The sequence below is a fragment of the Phyllostomus hastatus genome, unplaced genomic scaffold, assembly GCF_019186645.2.
Source record: "Phyllostomus hastatus isolate PE091 unplaced genomic scaffold, TTU_PhHast_1.1 phas_scaffold_385, whole genome shotgun sequence".
Lineage (NCBI taxonomy): Eukaryota > Metazoa > Chordata > Mammalia > Chiroptera > Phyllostomidae > Phyllostomus > Phyllostomus hastatus.
In genome coordinates, this window is record NW_025334026.1 from 394,925 (window position 1) to 422,318 (window position 27,394).

Genomic DNA, 27,394 nt, shown 5'->3' on the forward strand with positions numbered 1-27,394 from the left:
CCACTGTAAGGGGACCAGCCTCCTTCCTGAGGGGCCCCTCTCCTTGCTGAGTGGAGGGGAGTGAGGATGAGAAAGCAAAGCTTTTCATAGCAGAGAGGCCACTTTTCAAATGGAGGGAAAATTTACACCTTAGAAAACAAAAAGGGCGCATCTCCTGCATGTCTGGCTGCCTTGAGGCTTCACCTCAGTCTTAATCCAGGATTCGTGTGCTCATTTACCATGGGCAGATGAAGGTGAAAGGCCTGTGTCAGCAGCCTTGTCCTCGTCTCCCATCAGTGAGGTCTCCTGTAATGTCTCTCTTCCAGATGAAGCCAATGAACGTGGAGTATCTCATGATGGATGCCTCCATCCTGCTGCCTCCCACAGGCACACCACTGACGGGCATTGACTTTGTGAAGCGGCTGCCATGTGGTGACGTGGAAAAGACCCGACGGGTGAGTGAGCCTTGGACCTGGCCTTCTGGGCAGCTGTCTGCCAGGACTACTCACAGAGCAGGGAGGAAAGGGTCTCTGATCAGGTCAAGAGTCCACCTTCCCACATGAGTTCAGATAGTAGGGAGACAGACAACACCTCCAACACCCTGCCAAGAGGAGTAACTTCCCAAAGCATGCTGCCCTCTGCTGAAGCAGAGATTGAAATCCCGTAGCATCTGGCACCGGATGTGGGCTGCAGGCAGGCTGCCTTTGCTGGTGCAGGCCAGCCCTGAGCTTTGGGAGAGGAAGCCAGGGGGCTGGGCTTCTGCGAAGAACGTGGGGGAGTAAGCAGAGTCAACGTAGTGCAGGTGAGCTTCGTGTGGAATCTTAGCCCAGATAGGCTTGGGACCCCCAGAGATGGTGTGATGTTAAAGTATCTGAGAGATCTTGGGGTGAGGCACACGCAAAAGAAATGGTGGTTCTTGCCGACCTGCGGGAGAGACCTATGTGTGAAGGGCAGATGAGTTCTCAGAACCCAGCTGGAGTGTGTGCTTCCGTTATCAGCATTTTTTTCTGATGCAGTCTCACAGGGCTGTTCATGGTATTTTATCACCCTCGTAATATTACACTTTCTTTCTTAGAAAGCACCATAACCTTTTCCTAGAAAATCATTCCCTGGAGACATGAATGTTAGTGGATAAATTAGTGGAACTCGTTGCACTCAGCTCTCGTTATCAACCTGCATCTTCCTCTGATTTAATCTGAGTGTAACCAGAGCAGCTGAGGTGTTTAACTTCTAGATTATCAGAAGCAGGAGCGACCTGCTTGATCTGCCTCAGACCAGAGGGTTCTGTGGCCTTCCTCCACCCAGCCGGCTATTTTGCGCAGAGGCCTGGTGGAGCAGAGGAAGTGGGACCCGCATGTCTTCAGTCAATCCACGTTCCTCGCTGTCTGACCAAACCCACAGGCCTCACCACAAGACACACCCTGGCCGAGCCAATGACGCCTTCCTTCCTTGTGCTCCGAGCCAGTACTGCAGGCCCTGCAGTGGGCACACGATTGTGTCTGTGGGTGGCGGTGTTTGCACTGGGCATTCTTGGCACCGGCTTTTATAAGAGGACTGGTTCTGATGGGTGTGAGTCATGTCAACGACTCCTTCATGATGCAGGAACACTCACCCTTAGCCTTGGGTTAGCCTAAGAGGTGCTCCCCAGCAAGGTTGCAGTGAAGCTGCCCACCTGAATAGGATGCAATGTCCCCAGGCCAGAGAGGACTCTGTCCCCAAGGCCCTCCTTGTCCCTTGAGCCAGAAGGTCCGAAAAGCTGTTAATGCTGAGAGCCGCCACTCTGAGTTATATCTTGCCTCCTTTCTCTGTCATGGTCCATCAAGCTTGGTTAACACTTATATGAGCTCCCATTCTTTGCTATAAAGCGGATCATTCATAGCAGTTCTTTATATGAATTTCCTCATGTAATTCTACAACTATCCTAGGAGATTGGCATTATTATTATTATTCCCATCTTACAGAGGAAGAAACTAAGGCATGAAGAGGTCAAGTGATTTGCTCACCCAGGTAATAAGGTCACCCAGCTAATAAGTAGCAGAGCCAGGATTCAGCTCGGTTGGGGTGGCCTCCACAGCCACTCTGACCCCTTGCTTCCCCTTGCTTCCCCTTGCTTCCCTTCATTGTTTGTATTAGCCCTACATGGCACTAGACACTGGGGAGATAAAAAACACAGCCCCTGTCTTCAAGGAGTCAGACTAGAGGGCAAGGTGGGAAGAGGAAGCGTAAATCCATGTGGCTGGGGCCATCAGGAAAGGAACATGGGGTCAGGTCCCTAATCCTGCCTGGGAAGGGAGGTGGAGCAGGCACCAGAGGGATGTGGAACATTCCAACACCTCCAAGGAGGAGGCTGTGGCTGGAGCCAGAGTTTGGGAGGCTATGTGGAAAGTGATGAGTCTGGAGGGACTGGAAGAACCAGATCTCGAGGGTCTTGGAGCCCATTAAGGACCTTGGCATTGTAGGTAAATTCCTGACATCATGCCCTGCTGGCTTAGAGCAGACAGTCCCGGCGCACAGGAGAACGGGAGAAGTCCAAGGGTGAAGTGTATAGCAGAGGAAGGTTTGCTTGGGCCTTGGGTTCCTGCTCCCTTCTAAGCCACTCTCTTCATCTAGAAAGCAACATGTACCTGACTTGCCAGAGTTATTGTGAGGACTCAGTGAAAGTCAGAAACACTAAAGTCCAGTGGCAGTTCTTGATGTCAGAGGCTTGCTTCTTGTTGCCCCTCATATCTTACTTAGTTGCAAGTTCCCAGGGCTATGCTGCCCACCTCCCAACCCAGATGGGTTGCACAGTCCAAACTGTCAACTGAAGCACAAACAGAGCCCCTGGGAACATCTGGGCTTCCCTGGCATCTCTTGGTCGCCCTTTGTCTGTCTGACAAAGCAACTCTCCTGTCCCAGGGTCTGTGGATTTTGAGCCGGGGAGAAGGTGGCAGAATGATATTAAAATAGGGCTGGCTACCTCCAAGCAAAGTCTAAATGAAGCTTCTTTTTGTGACTTTACTAATCAATTTCTTTCCTTTTTTAAACTTAAGTATAGTTGGAATACAATATTATATTAGTTTCAGGTGTACAATACAGTGAAGAATCAGTTTTTGAAGGGGAATTTCTGCCCCTCACCTCAGACCAGTTCCTGTTGCAAGGTAGCTGTCTGGAATCCTCCAGAAGCTTAGCACCTCAGCCCATTTTGGGCATCAGAACAGAGCAGTGTGCTATGAATTTGAGCTAAAGGAAGTGTATGGTTTAGCAAGCAGTTGAGGGCTTCTGTGGTTTCAAGTTCTTTGCTTGTATCCAAAGAACATTCCATTTCATCCTTTTGGATTCAAAGGTTTTCTTTTTGTTTTTTCCTGCCAACTAGACTTTTCTAACTTTTAGGAGTCTGAGCCTTTCAGAAATCCCACCTTTATTTTCCTTAAAAACTTTTCAGAGAAGTTCAAACAACCTGACTAGTAAATTATTGCTTACTTGTAAAATATTCCTTCATACATTCATCAAAGAACCACTGGCTTCCTATGCCAAATGTTGTGCCTGGGGGTACAGAATGAATAGAGAGAGTGTCCCTGCCTTCTGGATCTCTCAGGAAGTCAAGAGAGGTAAAGTTTATTAGCAAGTAAGTGAATGACAAGTTTGTTATCACACTGCAGTACAGGCTCTGAAGGAAAGAGGGGCGGCGCTCCTTTAAATGTAGGGCAATCAGGAAAGGCTGCTCTGCCAAGGTTGAGACCTGAGCTGAAACTGAAGAGTGAGAAAGAGCCAGCCATGCAAAGGGATAAAGGAGGCACTTTCCAGACAGAGGAAACAGTGAGTGTAAATTTCCCAAGATGGGACCAAGCACAGCGTGTTCAAGGAGCAGGATAACGAGCAGAGTGAGTGAAGGGGCAAAGAGGAGGGCAGGGGGACAGGAGAGGAGGGTGGCAGGGTCTTGCAGGCCATGGCAAGGTATCTGGCAATCAAGTCATGTTTTCCCTCTTGTATTTTGAAAATCATACTATGTATTTATTCTTCCATTTGACATATTTATTGAGCTTTTTCTAGGTGTCAGGCACTGTGCAAGATTTAAGAATAGACAAGGAACAAATAATATAAAAAACACCAAAATAGCAAGACTGTCACTGAGTCATGGTGGCTGAGAAAGGGAAATTCATGTTGAAATGAGGGTCACTGGCACTAGTGGGATCTGATGAGAGCATGCAAGCAGAATCTTGGACTTGGACTGGACCTAACCCATGTGTAGGGGCATTTGAGAGAAGCAGTTAAGATAGAACACAGGCTCATTCAGACCAACTGAGGTTCAATCCCAACTGTAGCTGTGTGACCCTGAGCAAGTTACTTAATCTTGCTGAGCCTCAGCTTCCTTGAATGTCCTGCCTCTCAGCTCTTGTAGCCCAAAGTAGATGAGAGAGTGACTGAAGTGACAATCCCGGTGTCTAGTAGGAAATACACGCTCAGGAAATGTTGGCTGAACAGTAGTGGAACATTCTAGCCTCTTACTTGAGAAAGAAATAGTCTCTAATGATGTAAATCTACTGAAGGTTAATACTAGGGAAAAGAATGCTAGGGAGAGGATTTTTCTGGTGATTATCAAAACTGAATGAAAGCCACTGGTCATCATTATGTAGTACTCTTGGAAACCATTATGAAATAAATCATTTGCCTAAAGTTTTACTTGTCCCGTCATTTTGCTTCTCTGTTCTCGTGTAAAAAGCACAAACAATTTTTGTTTATCAATAATGACCTTGAGGAAATAGGATATTTGACTTTATTCTTTGGATATGTATTCTGCATTAAAGAAAATACAGTATTATCTCATAAAGTTTCAAAAGAATAGGGAAAGAATTTCCCGTAATTTCATCACCCTAAACAATCAACACTTAGGTATCTTTTGTGTCTCCTCCCTATCTTTGCAAACACATATTTCATGGTTTCAGGGAGAGCATACCATGACCTTGCTTTGATCCTCCACCTCTTTCCCTTTTCATTGTAGAACAAGAGGTTTGTCATGTGGTAATACATTTTTAATAAGTCTAATTTCTTATTGGTAATAAAAGTGTATCTGGTGACTTCTACCATAATTTATTTAGGCATATTTCTACTGGGAGACATTTTGGTTGCTTGCAGTGTTACATTATTTTCAACTAAATTGTAATGAGCGGCTTCACAGTGTTTTCTTTCTTTTGGCTTATTTCTTTAGGATAAGTTCCCAGAAGTGGAATTTCTGGTTCAAAGGGTATGAACATTTTTGTGTGTGTGACTCTCTACATATTGCCAGATTGCTTTCCCAGTGGGCTGTGCCCACGTTAAACACTGCTTCAGCACTCTTTTAAGAATGGCTGACTTTCACAGCCATGCCCACGGTCTTGGTGGGCTGCTAACCTGACTGACTGTCGCCTAAACTCAGTGGCTTGCAAATGCAGCAAGGGAAGCAGGGGAGAGGTCTCAGACTGAGCATTTGATCCATAGCCAGCCCCCAGAGCTCCGTGTGTCACCTGCACTGTGTCATTGCATGTTCACAGTGGCCCCTTCATCTTGGGGGTGGTGGACTCCTGTTTCCAAAGCTTGAGCCTGGGCTCAGGGAATTCATGTGACTCACCTGACCCCAGGTTGAGTCGCGGTTTGTCTGACTCTGAATCTTTCCTTCTGCCCCACTAACCAGACTCCTTCCCAGGACTCTCCTTGTCCAGGTTTGCTTCCATGAGAATTGAAGCAAACTAGAGAAGCCTCTTCTTTATATTTGAGTTTAGTCAGCTGTCACCCCTTTCCAATTTAATCTGTTCTCCAGACTCAGTCTTCCTGGCATTCTATGGAAGCATCTGAAAGAATAATCATTTCTTTTTAGTAATACTTTTTAACTTGCCTGTTTATTTAGTGAAGTAAAGAAAGGCACTCAGTAAAAGCCTGGGTCCTAAGCCTTAAATCTGATGAAGGCATGTGGTTGGAAGAACATGGACTTTGGAGTCTGGTTATTATTTGAGTCACCTTGAACAGACTGCCTAACATATCTAGGCTTTAGTTTCCTGTCTGTAAAATGGGAACCAAGCAGGTCCTTAAAAGGCTAGAATGAGATGACACAGGATAGCCCCCACCCATACCTGGCAGGCTGTGGGTAGCAGATGGCATGGTTTTTGTTTTAGGGGGTGGTGAGATAAATTTGATGGCCCTTATCCTTGTTTCTTATTTCTTTTGTGGATTCTCGGGGTTTTGTCACTGGTCAAAGTGCTTGTCAGACCCCATAGACACCCATGGGAGCTCAGCTTTCACCCACGTGGAGCATCTGGCCCTGTGAGAATCTGCCCTCCTCACAGTCATAGGCATGGGCTTCTCATACACTGTTCCTTCTCTTAGGAGTTGGGGCAGGGAACCAGAAAGAGTATTTTGGGGGGTTCTATTTTCTATTTTATATTCTGCTTTGTATTTTATTATTATTGTTGTTATTGTTATTATTATTTTGTATCTCTGGAAATATTTGCAGTTTGTTGCTTCAAGAGCAAAAGCAGATGTTTTACCAAAAATGTCTGCAGTAGGAGTCAAATTTTGAACTCCTTTTATATGGGAAGGTTTCTGATTTTCAGAATGATAGACAGGCTATACGCTATACACATTTCTCTTCCCTCATTCCTCATCTAGGGTCATGCTCAATTTCTGCCTTTAGAACCCTGAGAGGAATGGGTTTTTGACAGTGAAATGAAGCATCCACTCAACTTGGACCTGACTGTTGATGGGCCTTTTTCCTCCCTTTTTTTCCTTATCTCCAGGTCATGATTCCCTGTTTTCTCAAACTGACACATAGTTCAGGTACCCACCCACATCTTGGGCTTTCTGCACTTGGACTGGAGTGGGCACTTGAATTTCCTTGTGTGCTTGGTTACACAAGTGACGCAAGCGTCAGACATTCCTGGGTTCCAACTCCAGCCTAGCCACTCAGCAGCTGCATGAACTTAGATTTCTTTGTTCTTCAGCTCCATTTCTTCCTGCATAAAATCTTTACATTGCAATAAAGTGCCCACATTGCCTGGCACACAATAGGAGCTTAATGAATAAAAGCTGTTTTAATTTTTTAAAAATGAAAGTATACCTGTTTTTCTGACCATTGCAGATGCCTTTATGAAGATTGTACTCTAAAAAGCTAAGATCAGATCAGCCACCACCACTTCCACCCTCATTATCATTATAATATAAAAGCTCATCTTTCTCTAGGACTTAGGGTTGATACAGGGGAATCATGACCTCAGAGTTGGTCCAGGAAGTAGGGTTGTTCTTCTAGTATTTTACATTAGGTTAAGTAATTCGCCCAAGGTCTCCTGTTGGTTCTGGGCCAAGGAAGGACTAGGGTTAGGCCTGCCGACAGGCATCTCTGCTGCCTGGGTCACCAGGAGCCCTTGTTTCAGGAGGTATCTTGTCATATAAAGGGCAGCCTCTTCTCTCAATAGGCCAGGCCTGTAGCCCTCAGAACTGTAAACAAGAAGACACAAAACTGGGCTGGAATTCATCTTTGTGTGGCTTGCTGATGGCGACAGTGGTTTGTCCCCATTCCCACCCCCGTGCCCAGCTGGAGTGACTAGAGTAAAGGATAGCTGCCCCTTTACAGAACATGTGCTGGCTGCTCTCCCCTGCCCCCTTGGCCATATCTCAGGACCTCCAAGCAGCCTGGAGAGGTAGGGACTACCGTCCCCGTTTCACAGATGAGGACATTGATGCTCTTGGAGGTCAGAAGCTTTACCTAGTGAGGTGGAGCCCACAGTGTGGGAGTCCAACACTGATTGTTTATGTCTGACTCCAGAGCTGTTTCCCTGTGGCCACCAGCTAAAGTCAGGGACAGTGGTCTGGAGGAGGCCTCTCCTGGGGGCTGCCCCTCTGCTTCCTGGCCTCTGGTTGGTGAGCAAGTCACGCCATCCTAGGACTCAAGGGGAGGATGCCACCAGGGTAAGCTGGCCCAGGGTGAAGGCTGCTTTCTGCACAAACTTTTCTGGCTTCCAGGGCCTGGGATTCTGCTGCTTTTCTGCTCTCTAGAAATGCCTAATGGCCACACTGGGCTCTGCCAGACACCTCTTCCATGGGCCAGGAATCCCAGTGCCAATGTAGCCACCTCTGCCCCCAGAGAGGTGGCTGGAGAGGCCTCAGGGCACTCAGAGCACTGACACCCCAGACACCTGCCAGGCAACAGGTCTGCTGCTCCATCAGTGACGCACCCCTGGTGGAAGGCCAAGGGACTGGGACGTAGGGGTAAAGGGGCTCATCCAGGGAGGTGCAGGGCAGGGTTTTAATTGGGTCTGGCCAGCTCCAAGCTCCACAAGCATCCCCCCTCTTCTGGCCCTGCCCCACCCTTACCTTCATTAGGTGGGTCCTTGAATCACTTGCCCTCATGATTCGGATTTCTAAATTCCATGCTGGTTTAGTAGGAAGAGGCCTGATTCTAGCCCTCCCATGATGTGTGCCTGGACAGGTCATGTCATTTCCTTGGGTGTCAGTGCCTTGTCTGCCAAGTGGGGTGCCTACTGAGCAGTGGTGTCATCAAGGTTACATGACACTAGGGGAAATGTCCTGGCAAATGACAGGTGTTCGATTGAGGTAAAGTGGTCCAAGCCTGAACCTGTGGGTAACTGAAAAGAGACTGTGCCCTTGATGGGTTTTTTTTTTCCTGTCTTGCTCTGGAAGTGTCAAAGCTATGATACTAAGAGAGGGGGAGAGGCGGGCTTTGTTTTGTTTGTTTTTAATTAAATGTCATGATTTCTCCATGTGGAACATCTCACCAAAATGACTACAGTCTCACCTTCTCTGCTCTCTGTGCTGTTCATTCAGGCCATCCGGGTGTTCTTCATGCTCCGTTCCCTGTCACTACAACTGCGAGGGGAACCCGAGACCCAGTTGCCACTGACGAGGGAGGAAGACCTGATCAAGACTGATGATGTCCTGGATCTCAGTGAGTTGACTGACTGAGACATGGCAGGGGAACATTGTCTTGCTGACTCACATGTCACTGGGAGGGTCAGTGCATGATCTGCATTTTTGTACTGGGATTAATCCATGACCTCGAGCTAACAGAGTGTGTATGTTCCATAAAACTCCCAAATGAGCCCTGGCTGGTGTGGCTCAGTGGATTGAGTTCCAGCCTGCGTACCAAAAGGTGACCTGTTCAGTTCCCAGTCAGGGCACATGCCTGGGTTGTAGGCCAGGTCCCCTGTTGGGGGCATGCAAGAGATAACCAATTGATGTATCTCTTCCACAGTGTTTCTCTACCTCTCTTTATCCCTCCCTTCCCCTCTCTCTAAAAAACAAATAAATGAACTCTTAAAAAAAAAAGGAACTTCTAATGAAAGGGACCTAGATTCTGAGCCTATGGGTTCTGTTCGCTGAAGACCAGGTGGAACTGTGCAGGTGGTTTGCTAAAAAATCTGTGCCGTGCTTTGGGGATTCTCAAGCTCCAGGATCCCTGTCCTCCATATAATCATAGCAGCATCAGTTTGATTGGTTTTATCTATTAAGAGTTTTCTGTATGATTTCAACAATTCTGCTGCTTAAAAAAAGAAAAATAAAAAAAAAAGAAAAGAAAGCTTACAAAAATGTCACCAGCATTTAGGTAGAGATGAAAGCTTTGGAGGCCAGATAGCTATGTGCTCAGCCTAAAACTTTGGGCTATTTATTTAACCATACAGTGCCTCAGCTCTGCCCTCCACAACATGAGACTGATATTTAAAGGAGACAACAGGTGTAAAGCCTAGTCATCTTCCCACCAGGAAGCTACCACCCTCCATCTCAGCTCTGCTTTCCTCTCTTCTGGCTTAATCCTCGGGAGGGCTCTCATCAGGTAGTGACAGTATCCATCAGCAGCTCCAACATCTGCTGAACCAACTAAGCAGCCCTGACAGAAACAGAGCTTCTCTTCACCTGTTACAAAAGTCTAGGGAAATGCTCTCATTGGCCCAACTTGGATCATATGACCATCCCTGAACCAGTCAGTGATCAGAGGAATGTGATTCACTAATTGGCTAGGCTGGGGTCCCATGCCCACAGCTGGAAGTGGGTCCTGTTCCTTTCGAGCCCCATCACTTGACAGTGAGGAAGAGGGAGCCCTCAAGGGAAACTCATAAAGAAGATATAGAAGCTGGGCAGGTGGGAACAGCAAATGGCCACTCTTGGTTGTGTATGGCAAGGACCACACAACAAAGAAATTATACTTCAGCTTTATGAAATATAACTCACATCCAATAAAGTTCACCAAGTTTAGTATACAATTGAATGAGTTTTGACAAAACAATTCAGTTGTGTGACCAGAGATTGTGATATAGAAAGAACACTGAGGGTTGGCTTTCAAGCCCTCCTCGGTATTCCCATGAGCAAAGGACTGAAACTCTCAGTGTCTGTCTTCTCACCTAGAAATAGGGATGACCTTCCTTACTATATTCAGGGTAGTTTTGACACTTGAATGAAATATAATATGAAATACAACTTGACCAAGCATAGTGCCTGGAGATAACTGTTCTCAGGAAATTATAGTCAGTATTACCCACTAATTAAATGAGGTGATACATATAAAGAGTAGAGCACACTGCCTGACACACAGAAGGTACTCAGTAAATGGTGTTATGAGTCTACTTAGTCATCTCGCTCCTTTTTCTGCCTTTTTCTTATTTATGTTCTTTTTTTCTTCTTTTTCTTGGAAGAATAAAAAAGCTATGTCCCCTCTGTTCGCTATGCCCATCTCCTTTGGCCCTTTCACTCTTGAGAAATGGCTACAATGGGTTCTTGAAGGGTTTAAATTGATCAGTTTGCTAGAGAGAACTATAAACAAATCTTTCTCTGATTTGATTCAGGGAGAGACAGGGAAACAGTTTGCTTTAAAGAAGGCTAGTCTATTCTATTTGAAAATGGAATTAAATTTTATGCTGGGAACTCACATTTCCTCCTTCCCCGGCCAAGAATGGCCTGCTGAAATAAAGGTTAAAAGTATTTCACTTATCAATTTTAATTTATTAGATTGCTAGTTGAGATCACCTAACTGAGCTTTTTGGGGTAGTTGTCCATTAAGAAAGTAATGGCTGTCTGTCTTTACCCAGCCTGATTGCAAATTATGTCTTTGCTAAAGAGGATGCCATCCAGAAAATGCTAGAAATTACAGGTTTTACAAGTACATGGGACTAGAGTAAGATCTGCCTGTGTCATTGACCTTTTTTTTTCTTTTAGTGATTTTTAAACATTTTTATCATTATTGTTTTTTTAATACCCACGGATATGTTTTTTTAAATTGATTTTAGAGAAAGAAGAAGGGGAAGGGAGTGCAGAGAGAAAGAGAGAGAGAGAGAGAGACAGAGAGAGAGAAACAACCATATGAGAGAAAAATATCGATCAGTTGCCTTCCATATGCACCCCAATCGTGGATCAAACCCACAAACTAGTTATGTTCCCTGACTGAGGATCAAACCCACAATCTTTCGGTGCACAAGACGATACCCCAAACAAACTGAACCACCTGTCCAGGGCATGGTGATTGGTTTTAAATGCTGGAGCTCCTTACCTTCCATTGGGGAAAAATTAGCATGCTTTGCATTTTACAAAATGCCTTTTGTATATACAAAATGAAGGGAACATCATAATGTAGGTGAAGGCATTTGTGTTTGCTGAATGATTGGAAGCTGGGCACACTTCTTATGAGCTTAGTGTTTTGTCTCCCTAACAGAAGAAAAAAGGAAGCTGACTCAAGGAGAAATGTTTGGGGTTAGTCAACTTTTATCTGAGGTGATATGGTCTAACAGCCTTAAAGGAATCTAGCTATGCCCAGCAGGAAGAGGTGACTTGGGATGTGTTTATTAAACTTTGTCACACTCTGATAAGAAACCACAGCATAAGAGTACTCAGAAGCCATCTCACGTGTTTGCTGACCAGCAGCTGGCCTCTAGGCCAGGTATGGCAGGTGAGCTGTGGTGGGGTGGCTTCTGACAAGGAGCATTAAAGATGCCATCAACCTGTTGAAACTGGAGAAGTTGGCATCCATGCTGTCTGTCACTACCAGAACCAATAAGTAGAGATAAGGATTGAATCTTTATGGGTGCTTTATTCAAATGCCAGCATCCTGAGAAGACAGTAGGTTAGGTACCGTCAAAAACTATCTTAACATCTCATTCTCAAGCCGACCTCTTTATAAGGAGAAGAAAAGGGTAGGTAAGGGGTTTGGAAAAAAGGTCAATCCACTGAGTTGCAGTCTAGCAGCAATTTCTCTAGTATTTACTGATCAGCAATTCTTTCTCAGATACCATCTCATTGGATTGCTTGCAGACCCCCTGGAACTCAGAGGTTGAATTCTTGCTTGTCGATCTCCTGGAGTCACTATTCCAGTTCTTGGAATAATAGCTTTCCCCAGGCATTAATCACTTAAGCCTATCAGCTATAACTACAGCTAAAATCTTTAACTTTTGAGTTCCCCTACCACTGTTACCACACGTCCTGAAGGAAGCAATCTGTGCTTAAAGCCTGTTTTGTTTTCATTAGAGAGGAGAAGAGCAGGGGCAGAAATCACAGACTGGCAGCTGTGAAGAAAGGAAGGGAGGGAGGAAGGGAGGAAAGAAACAGGGAAGGAAGGGAAGATAGACTAGACTAGGTAAAGGAGACTATACTTTTTACAGAGAACAGCATGAATCTCCATATAACCAGTCTTCAGCTTTTGCTTCCATAGTTTTGCTAAGTCTCATTTTACTTGCCCCACCATTCCTGTTTTTCAATGCCCACCCCTTGCAGTGTATTAAAGTGAATGGAAGCCATCATATTATTGCACCTATAAATACTTCAAACAGATAGGGACTTTCACTAATACATGTAATTGAGTTGGTTGCCACCACTGCAAATTGTGAGCTTTTCTAACCCCTCCGCTGCTCTGAGTAGAGCCAGAGGAAGAGGGATGGAAGCCCCCAGATATGGGACCTGTGTTGTCCTGTGTTCTGCCACCTGGCCACATTGGCATTTGATTTTGCAGTCTCTGGTATAGTTGGAAGTAATCAGCTTTGTGACCTTGCTCAGGTTCTTAATACTCGTGAGCCCTACTGGCCTTGCCATTAAAATGGTTCTAGAAGACTTTGCAAGGACTGTTGAAGATCAGATGAGAAAATGCACATGAAGTACACAGCACTGTGCTTGGTACATAGTAGGTGCTCAGTGAACTAGAACTGGCTGTCATCCCTTTTGTAGCTGCTGAGAAACAACACATAACTCATACTGTGGGTGCCAGTGGGGTAGGCCTTTTCTGCTTTAACAATGTGTTAAGGATCATATTCTGAAATATTTAAACCTGCATATCACTTGTGGCATGGCCCTGTTGCAGGGTGAGGGTGGTAAGAAAGTTCTGGCTACTTGGGCTGAGATGAAGGGAGCTGGACCCCCTGACCAGGCAGGGCACACCTGCACATTCACCAACTGGTCCACTCACCAACAGTCTCTGGTAGTGCTCTGAGGATAAGCAGGCTTCAAGAAGAAGCCAGGTTCCTGCCTGGATTGGCATTGGAGCCTTCTGAAAGGAGCCTTGCCTTTTTCCAAATAACATAGGCAACCATGGCTGGGGGAAGTTCCCCCATTATCTAGACACTCTAAGGAGACACCCAGCAACTGGGCGTCCTCAGGAGTCTTCTGGTTTCCTTACCAGCTTTATCCACACAAGCACTTGATCTTTACATAGATATAGTTGTACCATGTGCTGCACACACTGAATCCTGTATTATGATTTTTTAAATCCATTTATGAAATCCGTTCGGCGAAATCCATCCATTTGCACAACTACTTATTTGCACATACCTGCTATATGCCAGGCACAGTGCTGGGAGCTGGGACGTGATAGTGAACTAAAGCCGGACTTGGTCTCTGCTCTTCTGATGCTTCTAGTTTGGGGGTGGGAGAAGGTAACAAGGTAAATGCACAATCACTGAGATGACTCTGTGGAGGTAATGAACAGGTGCTGTGCTAGAGAATAACTGGGAGGAAAGACCTTGTAGGCTGATTAGGGAAGGCCTCTCTGGAGAGGTGCTATGCAAGGAGGGACCAGAAGATTCTGAGAAAATGCGAAAATGAGGCCTGCCAGTTAGAGGGAATGGCAGAGGTGAGTCTGGAAGATGAAACAGAGTGTGCTATGGCTGTGAGAACCCAAAAGGAAGCTGGTGTGGCCTGCAGGTAAGGAGCAGTGGGAAGAGGGGCTGAGATGAAACCTTCTCAATTCCAGTGTAGTGGGAAGCCATCAGAAGGTTCCTGCGGGGACGTCTGTCCTGAAAGTGCACTTCTAGAACAAGAACTGCTAGGTCAGATGGTCCCAGCAGGGACCTGTGAGCTATGACAAGGGGCTAGAGAAGTCATGGAGCACAGCGGTTATGGGCCTGGCCTTGGGAGCCAGACTGTGGCCGGAGTGAAATCTCGGCTTTGCCCCTTGCCGCTTACCAGAGTATGTGTGACCTTCAACCAACCAGTAACTTAATCTCTTGGTGCTTCGGTTTCCTCATCTGTAAAATGGGAGTTGTTGGGAGGAGTAAATGAGTTAATACATGTGAAGTGCCTATAACAGTGCCTGGCACCATCGCAGGGAGGCCATTTGGGAGGTTGTGGCAGGTTCCCATGGGCTGATGACAATGGGAAAAGGGGAATGGAGACACAATCTGGGGGCAGAGTTTTGTGACCGTCCCACCGTGGGGATGCTGTGGATTTAGCCTGACTGTGTGTTTTGAGCTTGAGAACAACCTGAGCAGCAAGGGAGGGAGGAACGGTGATTCCATAACCCAGGGCCCAGCCCTGCAGGAGGTGGTTCCAAGTGGAAGATGACAAGGTTAGTTGGGTGGCCAGGTGAGAGGTGCTGGAAGGCAGCTTGGCCTAGAAGTCCAGGGTATGGGTTGGACATCATTTCTCGTTCACCTCAGAAGCTATTTTCCACACTATCTCATAGGTTTCAGAATGACTGCATTTAGTAGCTTGTGTAATATTCCACTCATGTAACTGTGTTTAAAATGGTCTCATGTAACCATTCCACAGTTGTTTGCACTGCCACTTCTGCTCTGTTAGAACCAAAATCACTGGTCCTCAAAGGTTTTGCAGCAGCTTGTCAGAGTCCTAGGTCAAGCAGTCTGTGAGGAAGGCCTAACCCCCAGACAGGTATCCACAGACAAGCAGGTCTCTGTGTTCTAGACCTGACTCCTCACCAGGCTGGGTGCATTTGCCAGGGGCTGGCGACTAGAGAATGTCCATGTAGTATAGATCATTCATGGTTCCCAGACCTTGAGACTTCACAGCCCAGTGAAATGCCAAGCAAAAATAAAACTCAATAAAGCCTCTAGGGACAGGATTGCCAACTTTTTATGTCACCAAGTAGCCATATTTTTAAAAAAGCATTTATAAACCATCATTTCATAAAAGAAAGGACACTGTTAACGTAGGAAGGACATCATTTCAGAATGAGGGACAATCTAAGAAACAGCCGTGGAACTGTTGGCCCACATACTGTGCTTTACTGAGATGTCTTTACAAAACCTCTAGTGCAGACCAGTGAGAAGAGTGAGAGCCAGTGCCTATCTTTTCTAGTTTGGTTTCTTGTGGTAGAGGCGAGCACTGATTGCAGTGTCACACAGACCAAAGTCAGGTGCCACTGTGCTAAGTTCTGTGGGAGCAGCTAACAGCAGGGGCTTGACCTGCCCAGAGGTCAGAGAGGCTTCTGAGGGAGACCCACCTGAAGGCTGCATGTGGATGTGGGTGACAGGAAGGGACTTTGCAGAAACAAAGGTCCTGGGGCCCATGGGGAGTTGAGGAAGGTGAGAAATAGCAGTGTGGCCAGAGGGCAGGGCAGGACAGAAGTAAAGCAGTGGTGAGATAAGACTGAGGAGATTGCCCAGTGTGCAGGCCTTGTAGGTGTGTGAGAGATTTGGGGTTTATCCTAAATATGGTGAGAAGAGTTTTTTACTGGGTGATGTGACCAGATTTGTGCCTCAGAGAGCCCCCTCTGGCCTCTGTGAAGAGTAGATTTATGGAGGGGATAGTTACAGCAGGGAGGTTCTTTGGGAGGCCAGCATGCAAGACCTGTCCGGCACAAGTCTCCCAGAAGTGGTCCCCACATGTTTCTCACACACCCTGGTTAGCCCCAGTGAGTGCTCCTGAGTTCTGCTGTGTTCTTCTCTATGGCCTGGGTGCAGGGACTCCTTATTGCAAGGAGGCCCATCCTGTTTGAGCTAGCTCAGGGGTCCCTAACCCCAGGGCCAAGGATTAGTACTGGTCCATGGCCTGTTAGGGACCAGGCCACACAACAGGAGGTGAGCATTGGGGAGCAAGCAAACTTCACTGGCATTACTACCTGAGCCCTGCTGCCTGTCTCCCCTCCCCTACCCCGCCACTGTCCGTGGAACAATTGTCTTCATGAAACTGGTCCCTGGTGCCAAAAAGGTTGCAGACTGCTGATCTAGCTTATTCCCTGGAACCCAACTCATTGTGCCTTTGAGGCTAATTGTTAACAACAATGCACTATTTTACTTGTGCTCTTCCCTTGAGGAGGCAGTCTGCTGTGGACCTTCCCTCTGCTCTACTTCTGGCTGTTCTTGGCCTGGGACCTGCCTCTTTAAGAAGGGACTGAGAGTATGGTGGAACCCTGGGTCCCAGAAAAATACAGAAAGGAGAGGACAGATCTGGCATCTGGATCCCAGCTCTGCTTCATCACTGTGTTACCTTGGACAAATTGATTTGCCTCTCTGAGCCTCAGTTTCTTCATTGATAAAATGAGAGCAGCAATGCCCACCTTTGTAGAATTATTGTAAGGCAGAACAATGAGGTGTGTATAGAGGTTGCAAACTCCTGGCAGATAGACCCACAGATGTAGGCTGATAGAATGTTTATGATCAGAATTTATTCATTATGATCAATATGTTATTCATTACTAACATATTAAAATCAGGATATTTTATTATATAAACACAGGTACCTATCACTTTGAAAATGGGATGGTCTGTCCTCATGGAGCCTCCAACCCCACAGGCAGCAGCCAGCTGCCTCTCTTCCTGGGCATGCACCCTTCTCACCAGCTCACTGTCTCCAGCCATGAGCCTCCACTTAACCCCAGACCTGAGGACCCAGCTGCCCGCTCAGCATCTCACAGTTACCATGAACACAGTAGAACTTGATCTTCCCCACACACCTGTCTCCCACAGCCTTCTCATCTCCCAGTTGGTAGAGCTCCATCCTGGTGGCACATTTGGGCTTACACTTGCCTCCCTTCTTTCTCTCAAACTGGAGTTCCAATTGGTCAGGTGTCTGTTCACCTCTTCTCTCCACATATATCCAGGTTCTGACCATCCCTTCCAGCCTCACCTCTGAACACCTGGTTTGCACTACCATCATCTTTTACCTGGGTTGTTAGAATAGCCTCTTAGCCAGTCACTTGCTTCTGCCTTGTCCCTCTTAGTTAATTCGAAACACAGTGTCCAATGTTATCCCCTTAAAATATGTCAGATCATGTCCTTCCTGTACTCTAAAGTGGCCTCTAATCCACTCTGACTAAAAGCAAAGACCTTTATGGTGACTTACGAGGCTGAGCATCATCTGCACCACCTGGCTTTCTCTGCTTCCTTGCTGTTCTTCAGACACACCAGTCGTGTCCCCACGTCAGGGCCTTTGCTCTGCCTGTGCCCCCCCCCACCTCACCCCACCCCACCACCTGTAAACTGCTCATTCTGCAGAGCAAGTGCAGCTGTGGACACTTACTAGGCTCACACAAGCCCCCATGTGGCAACCATACTCCACGTTCTCCATCCATGTGTGAATTCTGGACCAAGTCTGCACCAAGTCCCTTTTCTTTATTATTCTTTTGTTCATTGATGAATATGAATGTGAATGTCATGAACAACCCTGCAGTAGTTTTCTGTTACTCCAATTCTATCACTCTTTGTGCTTCGTCCCAATGCCCTTGCAGGCAAGAGCTTTCAAGCCAAGTGTAAGTCCCTGGCTGTATTCATCTGACTGCCTAGAAGTTCATTTCCAGCAAGAGTGTTATGAAGCTCCCCAAGCAAGTTATGTGGTTTGATTGTAAGTCCCTGAAAATGTGAGCGCATTGATTTGCTTCTCTTGCAAGACCAATGATAGTTTTGTGGTCCTATCTGTCAGTTCTGGAAAATGCTCTATGTTGCCTTATTTTGGCAATGTTCCAGTCATTGTCATGTGCCTCATCCAGGCGAAAATGAGAAAATAGGATAGAAATATTGAAGACTGTGAAAGACAAATCCAGAGTGTGGACCATTTTAGAAAACAACTGACTTGAACTTTTTATAAATGTAATGTTATAGAAGACCAAATACGGGAGAGAGAGCTGGGGTACTGTTCCAGGTTATTGAAATGACAAGAGGCATGACAACTGTCAACTTGGATAGGATCTTGGATTGAAGGGGAGTGGTTTTAAAGATTTTTTTTTGTAAAATTGAAAAATGTTGCATATAGTTGTAATGAGGTAATAAAATTGAGGTCAGTATTAAATTTACTGAGTGCGGCAATGATGTTGTAGTTCCATGGGAGATGTCATTATTCTTAGGAAGTACAGGCTGAAGTATTTAGGGGTCAAGTGTCATGCTGCCTACAGCTGGAAATGATTCACAAAACAAAGACGTGAAAGTGTGTGACTAGTGAGAGAGGAAGAAAATACAGCTAAATATTAACAATTGATGAATCTAGGGGAAGGGATGTGTTTATTTTACTATTCTTTCAACTTTTCTGGAAATTTGAAAGTTTTCAAAATAAAAGCTAAAGGAAGTAGCAAAAGGGAAATCAACATGTGAAAACCAGCATTTTTGAAAATCCAACATTTAGTTAATGAGGAATGTAATGTTTAGAAACCAGGGTCCTGGAATCAGAAAATCCTGGGTCTGAATCCCAGCTGTGTGAACTTGAGCAAACTAGTTAACTTCTCTGGGCCTTTCTTTCTCACCTACAAAGTGGGGATGATTTTTTCTGCTTCAGGACTATTCTGTAGATTAAAAGAGAAAATCCATCAAAAATACTCAGCAGTGTCCTCCCATATGCAGAAGCTTTCCTTGTAAAAACAATCATCAGCATTCATCATCTGGACTATACATCAGGCTTTGAACTCTTTGCTCATTAGAAGGTTCTCTGTAGGAGTTCTAACAAAGCCAAGCCTCCTGCTCTGTCCATGGGTTGCTTCAGAAGTGGAGGAGTTCACACAGGCTTGTTAATTAGATGATAAATTTCCTAGAAAGATGACTTTTTAGGAAAGTGGGCGCCAGCTGATTGGAGAAGAACTGAAACCTGCAGGGGAGGCTTGATTCAGACCCAGATGGCTCCTTGGGGGCAATTTAGTTCAAGTGTTCAGGCTTGGAGCCCCAGAGAAGTGGTTTGTGTAGTGCTGACGCTGGAGTGGACTAATGTTGTTAACGTGAAACCCGAGAGGCAAGTGTGGACATGGCATTTGAAGTCTCCTCTCCAGGCGAGAGTGGTTTTGTGGTTCCTCAGCCTGCACTTTCCCACTGAGTTTTGTCTGTAAAAGGGGTGCAGTCCACACTGGGTCTCCTCACATGTAGATGTGCAGCAGAGCAACCCAGTGGGCATCCCCACCTGCCTGTCACCTGACCTGCCATGTTGGAACCATTTCCGAGCCCGCTGTACTCCACGGCCAGGAAGTCACCAGCCATCTGACCTCAGCAGCTCTGCCCCCTTCCCACTCTAGGCTCTCCATGCCCTCTGTCTCCCATGTGGGATCCCAGCCCATGACCTTGCCCCACTGGTCCATCCACCCTGCTGCCCGTGTCTAAAAGACACAGCTAGCCCACCATCACTTCCCTGCTGTAAACTTTTAGAGCTGCTCAGCACAGCTGCCAGACCTAGCCTTGGGCCTCTGCTCCTATCTTCCATCTTATTGTAGCTGAGCCCACCTGGCTGTGGTGCTGCCTGCAGTCCTGGACACAGCCGGCCTGCTGGTTCTCACCTGGGACCCTTTGCCCAGCTTGTTCTCTTTGCCTGGCTTGCCCTCCCAGACCTCACTCCCAACCCCCTGCCCCCTCACTGCAGAATTAGGTAGCCCTCCTCTTCTTCTTCTCTCCCCAAGCACGCCTCACACATGCACTGACCACTTGTTTTCTATCCCTAGTGCCAGGCACAGGGTCTAGCACATAAGAGACACTCTAAGAGGGCTTGTTGAATTGAACTGATTAAAGCTTTAGCAGTCACTTTATTCATAAACACTTAAGGCACTTTCATTAACACAGAAATGACGATTCTAAATGTTGTTGAGTAACTTGGGGCAATCAGATTTGCATTAACAAATGGTATTTGTTCATCATTCCCATACATTTAAATACCAATGCAGACTTTCTCCCACCAATGAAATAATATCAATACTCTCAAACCCACCTTTGTGTTTTCTAAAAATATAGGTTGTCTCATTTCCATGGTTGAGCTGTCCCAAATCATTTTACCTGAGGGCTAAAATGCTGCTTCTCGGTGCCCCCCACCCCGCCCCACTAGCCTCTCTTGAAAACTAAGACTCTGAACTAGACTAATCCGAAAAAATCATGTTTGAATTAAACCACCAATTCTCTAAGGGAATGGAAAACATGGAATTAACGTCTCCCCCCTCTCTGTGATTAGGTTCCTTCTCTGTGTGCTTGATGAATAATGTTGCTGGCCCCTTTTCAGAAATGAAGTAGAAATATGGAGAAATGAAATTTGTATCTTATAAAGTGACTGGAAATGTGATTATAATACAGCTGTCAGTTTTGTTCAAGTGGAAAATTTTTAAGTAAATCCAATTGCAGCATTATTTGGTTCTTTTAAAGCAGGGTAATGTAGCTGTTTCCTGTGTATTGATTATTTGATTGGTACCTGTCTGTTGAACCTATTTTTTTCCTCAGTAGCTCTCATTGATGTGGTTTAATGTATATTCCTGTAATCTTTCCCTGTTTTATAAACTTACAATCATAATTGAGCTGCATTAGAGAGACATGTTCTGCTGAAATCACAAGGTCACCTAATGGCTACGCCCTCTGTTATCAGTTATGTACCGAAGCAGTCCTAGGACAGTTCTTCTGAAAAAGACAGAAGTCATTATTTTTTTTCCTCTAAAAGCAGAATTTCAAGATTCTATTCTGTGCACTGGGGAAATGAGGCATTTAAGTAGTAGACACTGGGTTTTGAGCTTTTTCCTTCTTAGTCTTTTAAAGTGATCATTTCTGCTGGACTCTACAATTTAAAAATTTTTTTCCAAATCCCAGTCCTTCCCACACATTTGAAAATGGGACCACAGTTTTGATTTCTCATAGGAGGGGACCTGGTGGGAAGTGGTTGGATTCTGGATACAGCTTCACCTCAGGGTGGCCAAGAAAGCAGACGGGACTCCGGTTGATGGTATTCCCACCCCAGCAGTCAGGCTTTGTAACCTTGGCATGTCCCCCTCACCTCACATCTCTCTGTCTGTATCTGATGGGACTATTGGAAGAGAAAGATGCTGCCTGGTATGCTGAGCACAGTGCCTGGATGACTTTAAAGAGTCCAGCCAGCAAGGGCCAACAGAGGACCACCTCAAACTTGATAGTCTTCCCCAGCCAATAAACAGAAGTTCTATCTTTCTAGTCACTCAAGCCAGAAAGCCTTAGAATATACTATTTGATCTTTCTCTCATTGCTACAACAAAGCTGTATGAAAATGCTGCCAGTTCTGGCGTTGTGTAGAGCTAGAATCTGCCCCTGCTCGCTGCCTTCAGTTTCTCCACCCTGGTGCTGACTCTGGAAACCTCCCTCTGACTGGGGTGCCAGCTTCCTCCACAGCCCTGTCTTCACCAACAGCCTGTTGTAACCTTTTAAACTGGCCATCAGAGCCCTCCAGGGACCCTGGTTGCCCATCTCAGAGTTAGCTCCAAGTCTCCTGTCTGTGATCTGCAGGGCCTGCTTGATGAGTGTCCCCGTTAGCCTCCCCCAGCACCACCCCCTCCATGCTATTCCAGCCACAAGGAGCACGGGAGATTCCCACCTGGATTCTGGCTTCAGAGTGGCTCCCCAACCCCTGCCATCTTGCTACTAAAGCCAGCCTCTTTCACCACATCTGGCTGGCAGGGGGAGGGGAGTGAGCTGCACAGGAAACAGGAATTCGTGGAGGGTAATGGGGTTGAGGGTTAATGCTGAGTTTCAAGACATCCCTCGCTCCAACCCACTCAACAAGGCTGTCTGGGGCACTGCCTACACAGGGCTCCTCACCCCAAAGCCGCCAGTTTCCCACCCACCTCCATCACCCAGCCCAGTCACCAGAAACAACACAGAACTGCTCTGGCCACAGGAGGGAGAGAATTGGCTTCAGACCCTGATATCTCATCAACCACAGAATACCCCAAACAAATCTCTGGGGAGATTGAAGCAGCAACAGACAGCATGACCTTTACCAAAGGTCCACGACAGGAATAGGATGTCTGACCTGTGCTGTCCTTTCCCACAGCCCAGGATACCAGTGTTGCTTTCCCCAGTACCTGTCCTCCTAGCAAGCCCACTCTACTTTCAGCCAATCCTTACCAGCAGCCCACCCTAGTCCCCACTAGGAAAAATAGGAATGGGGGTAAGGGACCAGCATCTTCCTCCCTCTCTGTCTTAGGAGGGAGGCATGTTTCATTCAGCTTAGTGTTGCCACCTAGAATCATTAGTGAAGGTCAAAGTGGAGGTATAGCAGGCACCTGGAATACCATGGAATGACCATTGAGTCTCTAAGTGAAAAGAATGTTCTGATTTAAGACTTCAGGACTCCTGTGCAAGGATGTCATTCCCAGTACCAGCATGATGTGGGGTGTAGCAGGCAGTCTGGGCTGATTTTTCAAATGAATGTCAAATGTTGTTTGCTCTACTGAGCTTTTAAGAAATGTACAGACTAGTGATCTTGGGACATTTAAAAGCTGAAATTGTCATTTTACTTTGACCTGCCTGAAACTAGAACTGAAAATTGGTTTGCCATGCTGCCCTTGGCTACCCATCAGAGGACCTCCTCTCAGGGCATCTAACTTGCCCCTAATTCTGTAGAACAAGACAGGGCCCAGGCAATGGGTGGATGGTGGGAAGGCTGGCAATCCAGCTGTTTCTGGCCTGGGGCTCTCTGTGTCAGAAGAGGGAGACAACAGAGATCTTCAATCCGAGTTGTGCTTTAAAAATCACATGAGCATCACTTGAAAACTGTCCATGCCCAGGCCCCACTCCAGAAGATTCTGATTCACTTGTTCCAAGGATGGGGCCCTGGCATCTCTATTTTTAAACGTTCTCTAGGGGATACCATTGTGCAACCAGTGTTGAGAATCACTGCGTTAGGCAGAATGGGGAATGTTCTGGAATTGAACACTTAGTCTCTGCTTTGCTGCTCTCCATAACTTCCAACTTTTTCTTGGAGGTCTCCTTGCCCATCTCGTTAACCAGATGTTTTCAGGCAAGCTGGCTTTGCTGGCATGATAGGATGGTCATATCTCTCTCTAGGTTCCGATGTCTGCTTCCAAGGTGGAAAACTTGTGCCATCTGTCACCCTTACAAATCCTTTGGAAAGGTGACATATAGGAGAATGACATCTCTCAAGCCATCTGACACAGCTCGTCTTCACTTCAGGGCTGAAATACACCTGTCCTTGAGCACCAGTACAGGGGAGGCCGCTTTGTATGAGAGCAGGTATCTACCTGGGAGAAGGCCATTGGGCACTGGGAGGGGTGCTCAAGAGAGAGGCAGGAGGGGCCCACAGGAGGGCACAGAGTTCCACCTGCCCCTCAGGCTCACTCCTTTGGTGGGGTGGCAGCCAGAGCAGTTGATAGTGTTTAAGCTGTTACCTTCCTCTCCCCTCTCCCTTCCTAAATATGCACAGTTGAGCTTACGTAAGTTAATCATACATGTGGCATGCCTCTGCCTTAGTTGAAGACAAATCACTTTACCTATCAAGCCTGGGGGCATCTTATTGTAGAGAAGGGCCTGGGTGAGGGGCTGGGCCTCCTGAACCAGCCTTATCAACCCATGTGCTTAGGCAGCCACTGTGCTTAGCCTTATTTATAATTGACATGGGCTGGGTGTGAGGGACCCCCGCAGAGCTGGTGGTCTCTGCAGCACTGAAACTACAGTCTGTGCCTGGCTCTCTGGTTGTCCTCAGCCAGCACCCGTCCTGAAAACAGCCTGCTCTGCTTCAGGCAGAGTTGTAAAAATGCCTCAGAGCAGACAGGCAGACCAAGAGCCTTAGAAGTCATTTGCCTATAATTAAGAACTGAAAGTTCTCATCCCATCTTCCCCTCTTTCCTCTCGTGATCTGGTGGGGTCAGCTTTTTTATACCAGGTTCAACATGGAAGATACTTTTCATCTCCCTGCGAAATCCTTCTGCTAAAAAGTCCCACGCAACTTCCTGGTTTCCAACTTGGCACATCCAAATTATCTTTTGCATTCATTTGTTTTCATTACCCATACCCAGGCCTTTGAGTTGTATAATATGCTTTGCGTTTTTCTAAATGCAATTGGGGTTTTCCAGCACTGTGCAAAACCAGGAAATATGCATGTCATTTAAATGACTCCAGTTAACCTTTAGCCTTTAACTGGTTGCTCATAAAATTTGCCTCTCTCCCAGTGGTGAGTTGTATTCTCCGCAGCAGCAAAATTGATGAAGATCTACAGCTTCTTTTGTTTCATGCTGGGCCCCCTTTCCTCTGCTGCCTCCACCCCATAAGCTCTGGAACCAGATTCTAAAGGAACCTGGAGGTGGAAATGTGAGTCTCTGGTAGTTCTAGGCTAGACTTATGTAGCCTTGTTGCCACTCCCTTGGCCCTGGTACAACTGCTTCCCTTCTGGTTCAGGTAGCTACTGCTACATCACACAGACTTGAGTGTAGTTACCATCTTTTGATCCATTTCCTCGGACCAGGCAGTTGTAAGCATTTTATTCAGGTTAACACCCTCACAACCTGGCCAAGTAGGTCCTGTTATTATCCCCACTTTACAGGTGAAGAAGCCAAAGCACAGAGGTAAAATTACCTGCCCAAGGTCATCCTGCCAGAAAGTGCAGAGCCAGGACACAAATGTAAGATTCAGACACAACTTGCACACTTGACTCCAGGCTAGGACACCTCTGTCCATTCAGTTACTCACTAATGTGTCCAGCTGCCCATCTATTACTTACTGAGTGGTATGCACTGTGCTAGGTGCCAGAAATACACAAAAGAATGAGACAGCCCTTCCCTTCAGGCAGCTGCTGGCATCCTGACAGGAGTTACATCAGCAGATAGATATAGGTACTTTGATGGAAACTGTAGGGTGCAGCACAGAGAATAGAGAGTAGTTGGGCCTTTGCTTGTCATGGAGGATAAACAGATAGGTATTACTGCTGAGAGCCTCAGCTGTTGAGCCGAGTATTGTTTGGAAGTAGGTGTTCAGCAGTCAGACAAGCTGGGCAAGAATGTTCCGGGCAGGGGGACATCCTAAGTGAAGTCGCAAAGTTGTGTGTGGTGCCCCTGGTCAATACCCTGTGTCTAGAACATTGGGTGGTGTGTTTATTTCCTATTGCTGTTGTAACAGTTTGATAAACCTAATGACTTAAAAAAAAAAACATACCTATTATCTTTTTTTTTCCTGGCTTAAACCACAGAAATTTACTTTCTCACAGTTCTGTAGGCTAGAAGTCCAAGGTTAAGAAGCCATCAAGATTGTTTTCCGATGCAGCCTCTCTTTCTGGCTTGTAGGTGGCCACCTTCTCACCATCCTCACATGGCCTTTCTTCTTTCATGACTTCGAATACTTCTTTCCAGCCCCTTCTTGCCTGTAAGGTTTCTTTTGAGAAATAAGCTGATAGTCCTATGAGAACTCCTTTGTAGGCAACTGTCTCCTTTTTTCTTGCTGCTTTTAAGATTCTCTCCTTATCTTTCATCTTGGGTAATGTAATTATGGTGTACCTTGGTGTGTTTCTCCTTGGGTCCAACTTCTTTGGGACCCTCTGAGCTTCCTGGACTTCCTGGAAGTCTATTTCCTTTGCCAGGCTAGGGAAATTCTCCTTCATTATGTTTTTACATAAGTTTTCCATTTCTTGCTCTTTCTCTTCTCTTTCTGGCATTTCCATAATTCAGATGTTGGAACATTTAAAGTTGTCCCAGAGGTTCCTAAGCCTCTCCTCAAGGTTTTGAATTCTTGTTTCTTCATTCTTTTCTAGTTGAATGTTTTATTTCTTCCTTCTCCAAACCATTGATTTGAGTTCCGGTTTCCTTCCCTTCACTGTTGGTTCCCTGTACATTTTCCTTTATTTCACTTTTCACAGCCTTCACTTTTCCTCTATTTTGCAACCATACTCAACCATTTCTGTGAGCATCCCGATTACTAGTGTTTTGAACTGTGCATCTGACAGGTTGGCTGTCTCTTCATCACTTAGTTGTATTTTTTCTGGACTTTTGATCTATTCTTTCATTTGGGCCATATTTTTTTGTCTCGTAGTAAGGGACAGAGCCTTAGGTATTTGCCAGGGCAGGGCAACCCATGTTGCTATGTTGTGGTGCTGTATGTGGGGGAGGGGTCCAAGAGGGAACAGTGCCATTTGCTCAGCTCTCAGTCAACTTTCAATTACTTCCTCCACCACCCATAAGCATATCAGGCCCTTCTGGTGCTGATTCCTGGGTGGGTGGGTTTGTGTATGTTCTAGGACCCTGTGGGTCTCTCCAGCAAACTCTCCTGTGAAGCTGGGAGTTTCTCCTGCCACCTCATCTCCCGCAGGTTTTTTCAGTCAGAAGTTTTGAGGCTTTATTTCCCCAGGCTGGATCCCCGGGTTGCGTAGTCCGTTTCGCTCCCCAGTTGTACCTCCAGTTTATCTGTCACAAAACAAATGCAGGACCATCTGCTTCTCCAGCCACCGCCTCACCCAGTCCTCTAGCCACTGACTTTCCACAAGTCCTCTCCTCCCTGGCTGCCTGTCTTTGCCCCTCCTACTGATCTGGATGAAAGTTCCTTCCCTTACTCCTTGGTTGTCAGACTTCCATACAGTTCAATTTTCTGGCAGTTCTGGTTATTTTTTGTTTTAAAATTTGTTGTTGTCCTTCTTTTGGTTGTGCGAGGAGGCAAAGTGGATCTACCTACGCCTCCATCTTGTCTGAAAGTCCCACACTTATTATCTTATAAGTTCCATAGGTCAGAAGTCTGACATGGGTCTCAGTTGGGCTGAAATCAAGATGTCACAAGCCTACTATTCTTTCTAGCAGCTCTAAGGGAGAATCCATAGGCTAGATTTATGCAGGCTTTCCAGCTTCTGGAGGCTGCCTGCATTATTTGGTTCATGCTCCCACTTCCATCTTGAAAAGCAGCAATGGTGGGTTGAACCACTCTCCTATCATATCACTCTGACCTCTTCTGCTTCCCTCTTCCACTTTCAAGCACCCCTTCCTGATTAGATTGAGCCTACCCAGGTATTTCAGGATTATCTCTCCATCTCAAGGTTTTTTAATTTAATC

The 27,394-nt window shown here is 46.2% G+C and overlaps 1 protein-coding gene across 10 annotated transcripts in view; it reads left to right on the plus strand.

The window, feature by feature from the left end:
• The window catches only part of CLEC16A (C-type lectin domain containing 16A), a 220,453-nt gene that overhangs the window by 104,221 nt on the left and 88,838 nt on the right, over positions 1 to 27,394 (plus strand). For all 10 annotated transcript variants that reach the window (XM_045819437.1, XM_045819441.1, XM_045819432.1 and 7 more), the window contains 2 exons: positions 306 to 434; positions 8,773 to 8,893. In XM_045819437.1, coding sequence (XP_045675393.1) covers positions 306 to 434; positions 8,773 to 8,893 — 250 coding nt within the window. The remainder of the gene's footprint in view (positions 1 to 305; positions 435 to 8,772; positions 8,894 to 27,394) is intronic.